This window comes from Phascolarctos cinereus, unplaced genomic scaffold (genome assembly GCF_003287225.1).
Source record: "Phascolarctos cinereus isolate Bilbo 61053 unplaced genomic scaffold, phaCin_HiC Scaffold_9;HRSCAF=440, whole genome shotgun sequence".
Classification (NCBI taxonomy): domain Eukaryota; kingdom Metazoa; phylum Chordata; class Mammalia; order Diprotodontia; family Phascolarctidae; genus Phascolarctos; species Phascolarctos cinereus.
The window spans coordinates 146828951-146844458 of NW_027556402.1; the positions used below are offsets into that span (position 1 = coordinate 146828951).

The 15508-nt window shown below is 34.8% G+C and overlaps 1 protein-coding gene across 8 annotated transcripts in view; it reads right to left on the bottom strand.

Annotated features, from left to right (window-relative positions):
* FIP1L1 (factor interacting with PAPOLA and CPSF1) overlaps window positions 1-15508 on the bottom strand; it is a 103360-nt gene that overhangs the window by 36000 nt on the left and 51852 nt on the right. For all 8 annotated transcript variants that reach the window (XM_020990027.2, XM_020990044.2, XM_020990034.2 and 5 more), the window contains one exon: window positions 11422-11578. In XM_020990027.2, the coding sequence (XP_020845686.1) occupies window positions 11422-11578 (157 nt within the window). The remainder of the gene's footprint in view (window positions 1-11421; window positions 11579-15508) is intronic.

Consider the following 15508-nt stretch of genomic DNA (forward strand, 5'->3'; position numbering starts at 1 on the left):
AAAGAGCCTTCTCTGCTCCTATACATATACTGCTGAAAGACAACTAAGGAAATCAAACCCTGTGGCCTGGGTCTACTAAAATGTGTTAATCACAACTCAGCCCTTACTGTTGCATTGAAATCTTTCCATTTTTCAGTAATTAGTTTTCTAATGCTTCCTTTCTCCACAATGGTTATTTCAAACATTCTTTCTTCAAGTTTCCAGAAATACCACCCCCAACCCTCAGTCTTATCACAAGGCCTAACCTGAGAAAAGAGGCCATCCTCTGAGCTCCCATGTCTTTTGTATACCTCAAAACCGCCCAATATCATTCTCTAAATCACCTTTGCTCTAGGCTAAAAGCTAGCATCTTTTGCCAAGGGAATCCCCATCCCATTTTGTCTTTGATGTCCTATGTCTTCCACATAGAGCTCATTCATCTCCCCCATCTCTCTCCAACAGACAATGTCTCCCTATTCACCTACTGGCTCCTTTCCTGCCCTCTACAAATATTTCCAGATCCCCTGAACTTCTAAAAAAAAATCGTTCACTTGGAACTACCATCACCTCAGGCTTAGTTCTCCTATTCACAGCAACAAATAAATAAAAAATAGACCTATGCTTGCCTTTACTTCTCCCTTTCCACTCATTTCTCGATCTCTTGCAAACCTCCATTCATTTTCTCTTTCCAAGGCTACCAATAAACTTTTGATGACTAAATCTGACGGTCTCTTCTCAGCTCTCATCCTTTTTTGACTCCTCCTGATATCCATTCCCAAACATTCTCTTCCCTAAGTTTTTCTCAAACAAAAACCTCCAGTTTTTTGTTGAATCCATCATTTCACATGGGTTCAAGTCTTTCTAAAAAAATTTTTTTCTCCAATCTAGATTTCCATACTACTTTTATCCTGAGCTTAGTCCTTGTATCAATTAATATCATCACCAACTGCCTATTGTTGTCTCATAGGCATTTCAAATTCAATGTCTCATATCTTTCCCTTCAAATCATCTCCCTTATTAAATTTCCCTACTTCTGTTGAGCAAAGCTATCTTTCTAGTTATACAGGCTCAAAACTTCTGAGTTATCTGCCTCTCCTCTCTCATCTAATACAAAGTTACCAAGTCATGTCGATTCTACCCAACAACATTTTGCATCCATCCCATTTTCTCCACTCACAGGGTGGAGAACTACCTTAGTTCACCTCATTACCCTGTACCTGTAAAACCTTGTAAGATCCCACTCTCCACATTGGTCCCCCTTAAGTCTCTCATCATTTCAATTCATATTCCACACAGTTGCCAAGCTGGTATTTCTAAAGAACAGATCTGACCCTGTGCTTACTCCCTTTCCTAATAAGTTTCAGTGATTCCTATTGCATCTATGTACACTTATCCTACTTTTACAGATGACTTCTAGATCTATAGCTCCAACCCCAGTCTTCCTAAGCTTCGGTTTTACTTCACCACTTACCTATTGGGCATTTCCAACTCATGTTCACAGAACAGGAACTTCAAAACTGACATATTCAAAATACAACTAATTGTACTTCTCCTTAATCACACTCCTCCAAATTTCTCTCTTACAAACTTGGGGTCACTTCTTTAATCAGTTGCTAATACTTGTTGATTCCACCTACAAAATCTGTTTTGCATCTGTTTCCTTCTTATACTCATAGTCACTACCCTAATTCAGGCCACCATTTCTTGTATGGATTATTCCATTGCCCTCCTAAGTATGGACTTCTATCTTCCAGGCTTTCTTCTCTTCAATCTATTTCCATACATTTACCAAAACAGTATTCCTAAAACACAAATTTCACTATCTCACTGCTTAAGAACTTTCAGCAGAGTTTGGTAGCCTCATGATACAAAACAAAATGTGAGTTTAGCATTTAAAGCCTGCTAACAACCTGGAAATAGCCTTTCTGGGCTTATTTCAAATCACTCCAACACACATCTCCCTCCCCACCCCCCCAACTCTGTTCCAAGTGAAATGACTTCCTTTTCTCCAAATCCAAAATTCATAGTTATATAAGCCTACGGTTTTCACAAAATAAATCAGCCAACCGATTTTACTGTAATGTCAAACAATAGTTTGATTTATGAGTAATTTCATGTAAAGAAAATACTAAGAAAGCACTTTCCAGTCTTTTACCTTTCCAAGCCTTATTACATGTACTCTTACTTCATGTACTCTTCAAACCAGCCAAATCTGGCATTACTGCTATTCCTCACAGATGACACTCTTATCTTTCAACCCATTCTTTTACTCAGATTTTATGACTGTAATATGTTCTATTCAACTCTTCCTCTTAAACTCCCTAATTTCTTCAAAATTCAGCTCAAACACTAAAGTTATAAGACTGTCCTCGCTTGTTCTTGGTTACCAGAGCTCCACTAGTCCTGCCTCCCCATGCCCCACTATCTTGTATTTATTTTGTATGGACTTATATATGTTCATATGACAAATGTCTCTTCAAAAGCATGTACGTTCCTTGAGGGCAGGGATGTTTCATTTTTGTCTTGGTATTCCTGGTCCCTAGAATAATACCTGTCACCTAGCAGATGATTAATAAATGGTTAATAGTTGTAACCTGCTTAGTAACGCAGGAAACTAGCAGAAAAAAAAATTATGATATAACAAACCTACTAAGATATATTAAGAATGAAGTAAAAGTTGTAATCAGCTACCATTTCAATCAATGGCTTTCCTTATAAATAATAAATATTCATTATCAGAGGAATGATAGCAAGAATCACCTACAAGGGATCTAATGAGATATGTTTTTGAGTACAATTAGGAACACTAAGTAAAAAACAAACTCCTTATAAATCTGGATATGCGCTACCTTCAAAGCCTTACTACTATTTTTCACATATTTTATTCTCTAGCTAACTGGATTTTCCTAATCTTTAAGACTTCTGCATATGCACTAGCTGAAATAGATCTTAAAGACCATTTTTTCCAACTTCTCAGAGAGGAGGAAAACATGGATCAAAGAGAAGGGACTTGCTCTAGGTCACACTGGCTCATGGTAGAATCCAGGCCTTTCCCACTTCTACAATTCTTTTCATGCTAGAGCCTTCTAAGTGAAAAACTAGTCACAAGTATCCTACTTTAGAAGTAAAAATATTATGAGGTGCTATTTTGACTAATGTTTATAAATAGGCAGTATCAGTTAATTTATACAAGCCCAGTTTCTCAACAAATTTAATTAAACAACTAGCAGAAAAAGATGGAAAAGAATGTCAAATATGGCTGCTTTCAAATATCAAATATGTTCCTGATCTCCACTTAAAAATAAGCATTTTTGGGGCAGCTAGATGGTGCAGTGGGTGGAGTCATGAGGACCTGAGTTCAAATCTCACCTTAGACACTTGACACTTACTAGCTGTGTGACCCTGGGCAAATCACTTAACCCCTACTGCCTCACCAACAAAAGCAAAAAACCAAAACAAACAATAAAAATAAGCATTTTCTTCTGGCAAAAATTCTTGATACCTAAAACATAATTGTACTTATCAAGTGGAACATAAGAAAAACATTTATGTATTATAAATTAATAACATTAAAGTCATAAAATATATAAACACTAAAATGGAAAACAGCAAAAGCTGTCATGATTGCTATGTAAAATTCTGGCACAGTAAGAAAAAGGAAATCTTGTCTTACTCTGTGAAATCATCATCTTGATTCCTTATGTTTTATTACCCAATAGAAGAGTTGAATAAATGGGGACATACTCTGTCTTTAGTTAGGGTAGACCAACTCTGCCTCATCTCTTTTTTTACTGGTATTCCCAGTATCTGGCACATGGTAGGCTTAACAAATAAATGTTTACTGACTACTTTTTAACTACAGTACCTTGTTCCTTTAGAAACCCTTTTACATATTAGGCAAGTGACAATCAATTTTCTGTGTGTGTCCTTAAACTTTTAAATAGGAAAGGAAAAACATTTATTCATTTATACTGACTCTGAAAACTCTCAAAACACAGTTTCCAAGTGCAGAGAACATGATAGATTTGAAGCTTCCTTCCTAGCTCAGCATTGCTAGCTAGAGACTTTGAAGTAAGGAAAAGATTCCTATACACATATGTGTATTTTACTCTGCTGATATATAAATATATAACTCATGCATATATGAAAGATACATTATACTTATATATCAGCATAGTAAAATTCTATTATTACACAGAGAGAGGTATTAGTATATCTACTTAGCATTATTATAATAAAATACAGAGAATGAAAATCTTAAGTCTAACAATTTATATCACTAAACTTGTAGTCAAACATTTTACAAGATACTCCTAGATCTTCTAAGGCTATACTAACAAATCAAAAATTCCTGAAGGTCTTTCAAAGCTAGAAAGCCTCTGGGTTGGAGACCATATGCTTGTTACCTAAACGTGAAAATAAGCAAATTAAGAGAGTACCATTAACAGAACATTGACTACCTGGCGATTTGTAATTTTTTTTGGTCAAAGAAACTCATGAAAAGTTTAGTAAAGTATAGAGGAAATATCCACATCGATGGCATCACTGTTTCCTAAGTAATGAAACAAATACTGAATTACAAGTGTCAGTCAGACAGCAGGATTAGGAGCATATGTGTTGAAATCACAGTCCAGGAGTTGGGGTAGAAGAATAAAGATTCATTTTAATGGGCAAGGCTCTTTTACTTTTTTTTCCTAATTCTCCTCCAAATGAGTAGTGTCCTTTACACAATGAAGGCCTAATAAATGCTAATGAATCATCTTTTCAATCCCAATATGTATCCCTATTTTTTGGTCAAAATGAACTAGAACTTGTGAGTGAATCTGAAAGATACACCTCATATGGTTATCTTATCAACATTTTTAAGGTGGTAAGTCACTTGATTTATACTCCATATCATTCAGGGCATTACATAAGCTATATCACAAAGTTAAAAGATTTTATTTTCCTTATTCATCAATGCTTTCAACTTCCGAAACTCAATGGTATTATTACAATGAATAGCAATCAAGTCTGATCACACACTAAAAAAAGGAAAGGGAAAAAGTTTTACTGGTCTCAAAAAGACCTTATAGATATCAAGCCCAGAAATACAAGGCTTTACATATAACATTATTAAAAATAAAAAGAAAGCCAACTTTTGCATATCATAATAAATATTTTTTAACTTAACAGAAAAATCACTTTCCAATGGAAATGCTTATAATAATGTGGTGCTGCTGAAATACAGCACACAAGGCATATCTATCATACATTTACATCAGAGAAAGGTCTAAGAATGAAGAATAATACAAAGGGCATTGTTTTATAATACAAGAAATAAGCTATTACCATTTCAGTTTTCTTGCTTCATTTTTACAAAGTAGAAAAAAAACTAAATTTAATCAGAAAAAAGTTTGACAGTAACAGTATAATTTTAAGAATAAGACAATTAGGTGTCTGCTTTTGCAATTAGCACTGATAGCTATCTTTTAAATTCTCTTCTTATGTAGTCCCCCAAATAATGAGAGTTATTTTATATTAAAGTGGACATCTATAGATTCTCATATATTAAAGACTCTAAATCCTATAATTATTTTTTCTAAAATTAGCTGAGAAATAAAGTAATCAAAAATCCTTTCTTGATTTCTATCTTCTACCACTGTAATACTTCTATCTCTTTCATATAACCATATTATATAATAGGGTCACTGATGAAGACAAAAGCATTAAATTGTTGAAATTAAAGGCATCTATGGCCCTATGAAATTAAATTCCTTCTACTAGTTACAAAAGAGAAACCAAGATAGAAAAATTCTAAAGTATTCAAAACCAACACTTGAAAACTCCTAAACTAGTGAAACCATAATCTTTCTTTCCTTCTTTTTTGCTTAGGTGATTGGAGTTAAGTGACTTGCCCAGGGTCACACAGCTAGTTAGTGTCAAGTGTCTGATGTTGGATTTGAACTCAGGTCCTCTTGACTTCAAGGCCAGAGCTCTACCTACTGTGCCACCTAGTTGCCTCCCATAATATTTTTTTCAAATCATAATTTTCAACTACATAAACTACATAACTGCCAACTACAACTTACAAAAGGTAACAAATACAGCTTCTTGTAAGTAATGCAATAAAGTATCAAGGAAAACACAGATAAGGGACAAGAAAAGACAATTTAAGAAAAACATGAAAAAAGAAAACTTCAAAGTGGCATCCATTTCAAAAGAGATTTTAAGAGGATGTTTTCTGTATTAAATATTTAAATTTTTTTCTGTTAAATAGTACCAGTTAATTGAAGGTATAGACAGCACTTTTGTCTCTTCTATTGAGAGCAACACGGATGGCTGATTCCATTTTACTAACAGTTTTGAAGAAGAGCTTTCAGTAACACAATTAGAAGATGCCAAAATCCCAGCCCTCAATGTTACTTTGAGATTTCTTAGAAGCACAGGATGTTAAAGCAGTCTTTCTGAATAACACCATGTCATAAGCCAGTCTGTTAAACAAAAGACTGAAAATGAACATGCAGAGTTTCATGAAAACACATTTTGTACATATGCCTTGTTTCAAGAGGTGAATTTTATATGAATACCACAAATGCAAAACACTTTCATCAAATTACAATACCTTAAATAGTAGGTTTGATTAGATTATTTCTTTCAGGAAATAGCATCCCTACATGTAGCAATTGCTACTGTGGTCCTACTGGTTAAGTTATACAAACCTTCCTAAAGATCAGTAAACTTGTTAATGGTTTAATCAGGGCCACTTCCTCTTCTTTCCTAGACTATATTTTAACAATCAAGATAAAGTGACCACCATAAACTTAATCTTCTTTTAAAATTAACTCCATGGATACAAAGATGAATTTTATACCTAACATAGTTGGCACAGACATAAAAAAAGGTTTGGTCAAAAACACCAAGCCCCAACAATTAGATCCCTTTCCTGGGGGGAAAAGTCTAAACTACCCAGAATTCGCGAGTATTTCTCTTCTGTCCTTGCATTGATCACAATTACCTCACTTTCTACACATTATATAATCTAGTATTACTTGAAACATTCCAAGATAGAAACATTATTATTCACCATGACATGAAACATTTTTAACTTTAAACTTTATTTACTATGTAACTGTCACACAACTAATTGATTTTCTTAAATAACCATATTTTCCTTTCTCTTCCATACTCTAATCTTAAGTGAATCACAAAACAAAACAAAAACCTGCTAAGGGACTTATTCAAAACCAATTTCCAGAGCATGTAACTTAGGGACAACAAATATTTAACCTAACTTTCTATAACTATGCAACTACACAATAAGGTAGAATGTTCAAAATGATGAACGCAAGACTCTGTAAGATGCTCAAAAGAATTTTAATTCTGTTCATCATACTTTACTTAAGAGAGGAGAATGTACCAATAATACTTTAAGAATAGTTTTCAAGAGATAATTTAAAAGAGTAGTTCTACTTAATACAAGCAAGCTATTCTGCAAACATTATGGTTAAAGTTTAACTTATAATTTTATTCTAATACAATGCTGGTCAACTAAATCAAATGATTTCCTATATAAGAATTATGATACAATTTGATGGCCATGCCATCAACTTCAGAGTCATAAATAACATATGTTTACTCTGATCCTGACACACTGGATTTGGGTTAGGGTTGTGGGTCCCATTTATCCTTGCTTCCTTTACTTTCAGATTCCCCATCTTTGCTAACTTCCCTTCACAGTTCCTTTCTCTTTCTGCCTCCCTTCTCAGACCACATTGTTATGATTGTTGGTCTGACAAACATGTAGGGATGTTGGGTATTGTTGGCCAATGAGAATAAAAGTTCCTGAAGTAAATACATAAACAGAAGCACAGGCAATGTTAAATATCAAGGTACATGGTCATTAAGATGCAATTTCTTCTATGCAAAGATCCATTCACTTGTAAATCTCCAGGAAAGAGTAGTCATGAACCATAAATTACTGGGGTTTTTTTTGAAGAATAATGTTTTGTGATATATATTGTTTTAGTTTTATTAAAAATTGCCTGCTCCGTGTGTTCCAGTCCCAATGACCACAAAAGCAAAATTGGAATATAAAACTAATCCTTGAACAATGCTTTCTTTGCATTACTTTTCTCTTTGCTTTTGCATTTGACAAATGCAAAGAACACAGAAAACCTCTAATTTTTCAAAGAGATATGGTATAGTGTTTTAATGCTTCAATTGCAACCTGTAGCTTTCCACATCTTCTAATTTCTGAAAGACTACTGGGAATATTGATTTAGAATTGAAAGGGATATTTAAAATCATCTTGTCCACTTAATTTTACACAGGAGAAAACTGAGGCCCAGAAAGGTTAAAAACTTGCCCAAGGTCACAAAAACGGTAGCAAGGCAGAGCTGGGATATGAATTCACTTCCTCTGATTACAAATTCAGCCCACTTTCCACAGTAACATGTTACTTCCCTCTATAAAAGACTCAAAAAGATATAGTAGACATACAGCTTCTTTGATAAGTGTCAAAAATTTTACCTGAGTCATGTAACTGCACTATAACTATTTAGATAGAGTATAAATCCAGATAGTCAACTCTTAATTATTTATGCTAACAAATAAAATCTAGTAGCTCAGATAATTTAAAATTATTAATACTTAGTTTTGAACTACATTATACATATTTCTCTATATTAACACATTTATACTTAAATATTTTTGCAGTTATATGAGTAAAGCACAGAATGGTACTAAAACTACTTTACATATCATGATAAATACTGAGTCTACAGAAGGGGATAGCAATTACGGAGCTTTCAGGACTATAATTTTAAAAATCTACAACAGACACAATTGATAGTTGACAAAACAAAAAAAAGTGCAGAAGAGGACTAGTTGACTTCTGCGAGTTGGCATCATATTTGTATTAACTAGAAGCATAATGGCTCTAGCAGACATCTGGAAGCTAGGAACACAATATTTAGAACACTTCTGCTTTTGCCAAATAACACCATTCTCCATGTTACAGAGATTCTGGGTACTGCACAACCACAGGATGAGCAACTCTTTCCAGGAGTGGGTTGTACCACACCACCCACTTTCTGTTACAAACAATCAAAACTGAAGAGAAACAAACTGTGGGCTAAGATTACACAGGTGGAGCCTATAGCAAGAGTGCCAATGGTCTTTAAATATTATACCTTTTATTCTCAAATACAACTAAGGCATTTTAAATAAAGTTCGTTCATCATTCAGGAATTTAATGAATATACCTATCATTCTTACTCCTAATTCTTCTAAAATAAAAAAGTAATTATCATTTAAGCTAATTAGTTAAAAGTTATAAAACTAAACAAATAGATCAGAGGCTAATAAAGCAATTATGAATTATATATGCCATCATATCTTCCTTTGCTTATTTTATCAATTTTCAGTATGTTCAAGAGGTCAAAGTCATAGGTTAACAATCCTTATGTAGGTGGTCTCCAACTGAGGAATGGGTTGTATTCCTAAAGTTGCTTTTAAGCTAGTTGGTTTGGAAGGAGCATTTTCCCTTATAAATAATATTATAAGTGTTAGTTAAAAGGAAGAACATTTCTAGACATTCAACCCACATGAGGCAAAACCAAAGTTCATTTCTAGCATCCTTTCACCTTCCTGTGCTTGTAGTTTTTGAGGCCTTTAGTCCCCTGTTTTGGCATCCCATTCAAGTCTGCTTTACTGTCCAAAGTGACTTACCTCTTCTCTTTCCCCAATCAAAATCCCTATTCTTCAGTGCAATTGCTTTTATCTGGGTGTTTCAAGGAAAGCAATCTGAACTAATTTAAAGGATGATTAGATGATAACATCTAATCTTTTCAGAGGTATTTGTGTGTTTAAGAAATATGTTTGCTGACTACAAAGATGCTTTAATTGGTGGGATTTCAAAAAGGATGAGTGAAACAAAAGTTTAAACATTAAAGAGAACATATTTTGAAGCAACAGTTGTACCATAAACAGGAGAGCTGTGCCACCAAGGTCAATCTAAAATTATCTTGTTTTTTCATAGCCATTTCTCTCTCTACACTTCTAAACCCACCAGTTTCTTTAAATTCCCCATTATAAACAAAACAAAAACAAACAAACAAAAAAACCCAGTCTCATCCAGTAGAGTTGTGGTACTATGGAAAGGTGGAACAGCTCTTTATACATATGAGTCATTTCTATATACTGAGTTTTAGGATCCTAGCTAGTTGTCTTACAAAGGTACAAGGGGTAATAAATGAGAGGTCACTGAGTTTGATAATACTGAAAAAAACAAAGAACTCACAACATTTTCAGCAGACATTAGTAGCATCATTTTGGTAATATGAAGTGCAGCATACAGTTACATGAGGACTACCACCTCCCTTACAATGAAAAAGATGGTTAAGAAAGGAAGTAAAATTTTACTCCACCAATCTTGTTACTTATCAGTAGCTTTAATCAGAAGTCTGCTGGGGAGTGTACTGGGAGTGCAAATAGAGTTGCTAAATTATTTGTGTATTTCAATGATCTGTGTTATTCTTGATGTCCATTGCTATAAATCAAGAATGGACTTGAACCTAATAAAAAAAGAACATCTTTTTGCTGTCCTATTTTTAATAACTGGGTAAGAGTTTAGTAGAATATAGGAGAAGCCCCACAAAGTAAATTGAGTATGCAGTACAAAAGAACAAACTCTGATATTTTTATAGGGCTTCTATAAACAGAATATAATCTTCTTTTGTCTCAGATTATAAAAATGTCTCCTGAAAGGATTTTTAAAACAACTTTAAAAGTATATCTTGTTTATTATATAAGCACATTTATATACACAGGATTAAATATATTTGGGGAGAATCATGGCTGAACATAAGATTACAATTACAGTATAATTTCTAATTACATTACTTTCTCTTTTACTATACCATATAATGTTGCTGTGCTGAAACAACATGATTACACGAACAGTAGGATACAATGAAGGGAAAGCTGGACTTAGATTCAAGTCTGGCTATTCACATATGCTGGCTATATGACCAAGTCACTCAACCTCTAATGGCCCAAGCAACTCTTTAATAGCACATGTCATAGCTGAGTCGCCAATACGAATCTCTGCAGGGAGTTTCCACACCACGGGGCTCCCCTAAACTGACTAAATCACCTCTCAAAATATGTACTCTCTCTCTCTCTCTATATATATATGTATATATGTGTATATATACACACACACACACACACACACACACACACATAAATTTAAGTATTACACAAATATACATTACACATTTACATACAGGTATGTGTGTCACGTGTATGTATATAAATCAATTTCACATGCACCACGTGTTGTACCATTACTGAAATCACTATTGAAATAATGGTACATTTTATATTCTCCCTGGAAGAAATAAAAAGAAGCACTTTTATACTGCTTGTCTTTTCCAGTAAGTTATATGTACTACTTACCTGGTGGGGGAATCAGAGGTGGAGCAGTGCTGACAGTTGGAGGAGGAGGAAGAAATGGAGGCGGTGGGAGATGAGTAGGAGGAGCTCCTGGAGGGAAAAATGGAGGTGGTTTGCTAAAATTGTTGTCTACTTCAGCAGCAGATCGTTCTGAAAGAACCTACGGGAATTAAGAATATTTGTAATCTATGTAATTTTTATTTTCTAAAAATTAACTGTAATTAAAGTTTTATTTATTCTAGAAAGTAATAGAAAAAGACAACTGAATATTACATAAAATTGAGTTAAGGGACAGTTTTGGAACAAAGCTTAAAATAGTCAGGTTAAAATTTCTTTTTTAGTCATTAATTCTTTATATATTAGAATGCATATAGGCACACAACCTTCATTATCAGGTTCTAGTCTGCTTAAAAAAAGTCAAGTCAGCAGGTGTTATTTGTAAGAAATTATAAACTTAAAGGGGAAAGTCCATTTAATATGTTGGTATCACATAAATACTAACGGTGTCAGGCACCAATTGTACACTCAGAATGCAGTTATTAAACAGAATTGTTTCAGGAAAAGTACAGGCTATAACTGGGAGGTGGGAGATCATTCTGCATTTCTGACAATATTCAATATCCCAGTAAAAGTAAGTTGTCCAGTAGAATGCAAACTCCTAGAAGGCATGAACTGTTTTCTCTTTGAACGTGCAACATAGTGCCTGGGGTAGAGTAGGAACTTAGTGAGGAGTAACACTAGAAAGGAATAAGCATTTCTATAGCAGTTAGTACATACCATGCACTGTGTGAAGAGCTTTATAAATACTTTATCATTTGATCCTCATCACAACCCTGCAAAGTATGTGTTTTTACTACCTTCATTTTACTCCATCAGTTAAGGAAACTGAAGACAGAGGTTAAGTGACTTGCCTATGATTACACAGCTACTAAGTGCCTGCGGTTAAATTTGAATGCAGGTTTTCCTGACTCCACTGGCCCATCAGCTCCCTCCACAGCAGAGTCACTAAGATCAATCCATAGAAGCCACAGAGTCACTCACTCCCTGTTGTATTCCAAGTAACACACATTTAACTATGGGCTAATCAATTTATATTAATGTTTTTTAATTTTTAAAAATAGGGACAAGTCTCACTTGCCTCAGATATGCAGTAAGGACTAAGCAGTATGTGCATTCAGAGATCATCTAGATTAGTATCATCAAACTTGCTGAGCAGTCCATATAAATCCCTAGTATATGGAACCAGATTGAAATGTAATTTGGAAATGTTTAAACAAAATAAATAAAAATAAGACACAAAACAGTATTAATTTACTTTTTTCTAAGTTAACATGGGGCTGTTTCTATTTGAGTTTGCTACTAATAATTAGAGAAACTTTCTCATTTTACAGATGAGGAAACTGAGGCCCTGAGGTATGAAATGAATTGTGTCTAAAGTCCTAGAGACAAAACCAGAATCAAGAATGAGACTTCTGACTCCAAATGAATGTGCAAAACAGTAAAAATGTACATACTAAGCACCGGGACAGACTATGCTAAGCACTCCAGATAAAAATACAAATTCCTGTCCCCAAGGAACATATATTCTACGTTACAGATCTAATGTCCTTCCCACAGTGCAACACTTATTTAAAAAGTTACAGAGGCAGGCATGGTTGTTAGAAGATTTAACAATCTTTTCAAATACTCTCATTTTTATGTAATTTCTTTATTTCCTTTTCTTTTTGTGTATGTGGGGATGGGGGGGCGTGGAAAGGAGGCAATTGGGGTTAAGTGACTTGTCCAGGGTCACACTTAATAGCCCAAGTACTTAATGGTTACTATTTTGGGCCTGGGTAGCTCAGAGTGAATGTCTGTGGTAATTGTTTCTCTTTTGGCCAGGAAGAACCCTGAGGGTCCCCCCCCTCCCAGTTTTGTTTTGTTTTTTTAATTAAAGGGACCATCCCTTGGCTTACTTTTTTTTAAATTTCTTTTTTTTTGTTTATTTAGTATTTTATTTTTCTCCAGTTACACGTAAAAACAATTTTTAACAGTCCTTTTTAAAACTTTGAGTTCCAAATTCTATTCCTCCCCCTTTCCCCTGCCCCAACATGTAGGTCATATATGTTTAGTCATGTAAAACATTTCCATAACAGTCATATTGTGAAAGAAAACAAACAAATAATCCCTGAAGGAAAATAAAGTTAAAAAAGTATTCTTCAATCTATATTCAGACACCCATCAATTCTACCTCTGGGGATGGATAGCATTTTTCATCATAAGTCTTTCACAGCTATCTTTGATCATTCTGAGACCAGCTAAGTCATTCACAGCTGATCACCTTACAATATTGCTATACCTTTGTACATAGTACATTCACTTTGCACCAGCCTTAACTCACTCCTTTTTAATTAATTTATTTATTTTTAGTTTTCAACATTTACTTCCACAAGATTTTGAGTTCCAAATTTTCTCCCCATCTTGCCTTACCCCTAGACGGCATGCATTCTGAATACCCCTTCCCCTAATCAGCCCTGCCCCCCACCAACTGTTCTTATCCCCTTCCCCTTCTATTTCCCTGTAGGGCAGGATAGATTTCTATACCCCATTAGCTGTATATCTTATTTCCCAGTTGCATGTGAAAACAATTTTTAACATTTGTTTTTAAAACTTTGGGTTCTAAATTTTCTCCCTTCCTTCCTCCCCACCCACCCTGAAAAGGCAAGCAACTCTATACAGGTTATATATGTGTAGTTGTGCAAAAACACTTCCACAGTAGTCACGCTGTAAAAAACTGACCATATTTCCCTTCATTCTGTCCTGTCCCTCATTTTTTCTATTCTCTCTCTTTTGACCCTGTCCCTCCTCAGAAGTGTCTGCTTTTGATTACCCTCTCCCCTAATCTGCCCTCCTCTCTATAATCCCCCCCTCTTTTCCTCTTCCCCCCTATCTTCCTGTAGGGTAACATACATTTATACACTCAACTGAGTGTGTGTTACCCCCTCCTTAAGCCAAATCCAATGAGAGTAAGACTCACTCATTCCTCTCACCTCCCCCTCTTCCACTCCACTGCAAAAGCTTTTTCTTGCCTCTTTTATGTGAGATAATTTACCCCATTCTACCTCTTTCTCCTTCCCCAGTACAATTCTCTCTCACCGCTTAATTTTTTTTTACATATCATCCCTTAATCTTCAACTCACCCTGAGCCCTCTATCTATCTCTCTCTATATACATATAATTTTTTCCCCCTCCAACTACCCTAATACTGACAAAGGCCTCATGTTCATGAGTTACAAATATCATCTTTCCAGGTAGGAATCTAAACAGTTCAACCTTAATAAGTCCCTTATGATTCCTCTTTACCTCTTCATGCTTCTCTTGAGTCTTGTATTTGAAAGCTGAATTTTTTATTCAGCTCTGGTCTTTTCATCAAGAATGCTTGAAAGTCCTCTATTTCACTGAATAGCCATTTTTTCCCCTGGGAGGATTATACTCAGTTGTGCTGGGTAGGTGATTCTTGGTTGTAGTTCCATCACCTTTGCCCTCTGAAATATTATATACCATGCCCTGCAGTCCTTTAATGTAGAAGCTGTTAAATCTTGTGTTATCCAGATTGTGTTTCCACAGTACTTGAATTGTTTCCTTCTGGCAGCTTGTAATATTTTCTCCTTGACCTGGGAACTCTGGAATTTGGCTACAGTATTCCTAGGGGTTTTCCTTTGGGGGATCTCTTTCAGGAGGTGATTGGTGGATTCTTTCAATTTCTATTTTACCCTATGGTTCAAGGAAGTTCTTGATAATTTCTTGAAAGATGATGTCTAGGCTCTTTTTTTGATGGTGGCTTTCAGGTAGTCCAGTAATTTTTAAATCATCTCTCCTGGATCTATTTTCCAGGGTCAGTTGTTTTTCCAACAAGATCATTCACATTGTCTTCTATTTTTTCATTCTTTTGGTTTTGCTTTATAATGTCTTGATTTCTCATGAAGTCACTAGCTTCCATTTGCTCCTAAGGAAGCATTTTCTTCAGTGAGCTTTTGGACTTTTTTTTCCATTTGGCCAATTCTGCTTTTTAAGGCATTCTCCTCATTGGCTTTTTGGATCTCTTTTGCCA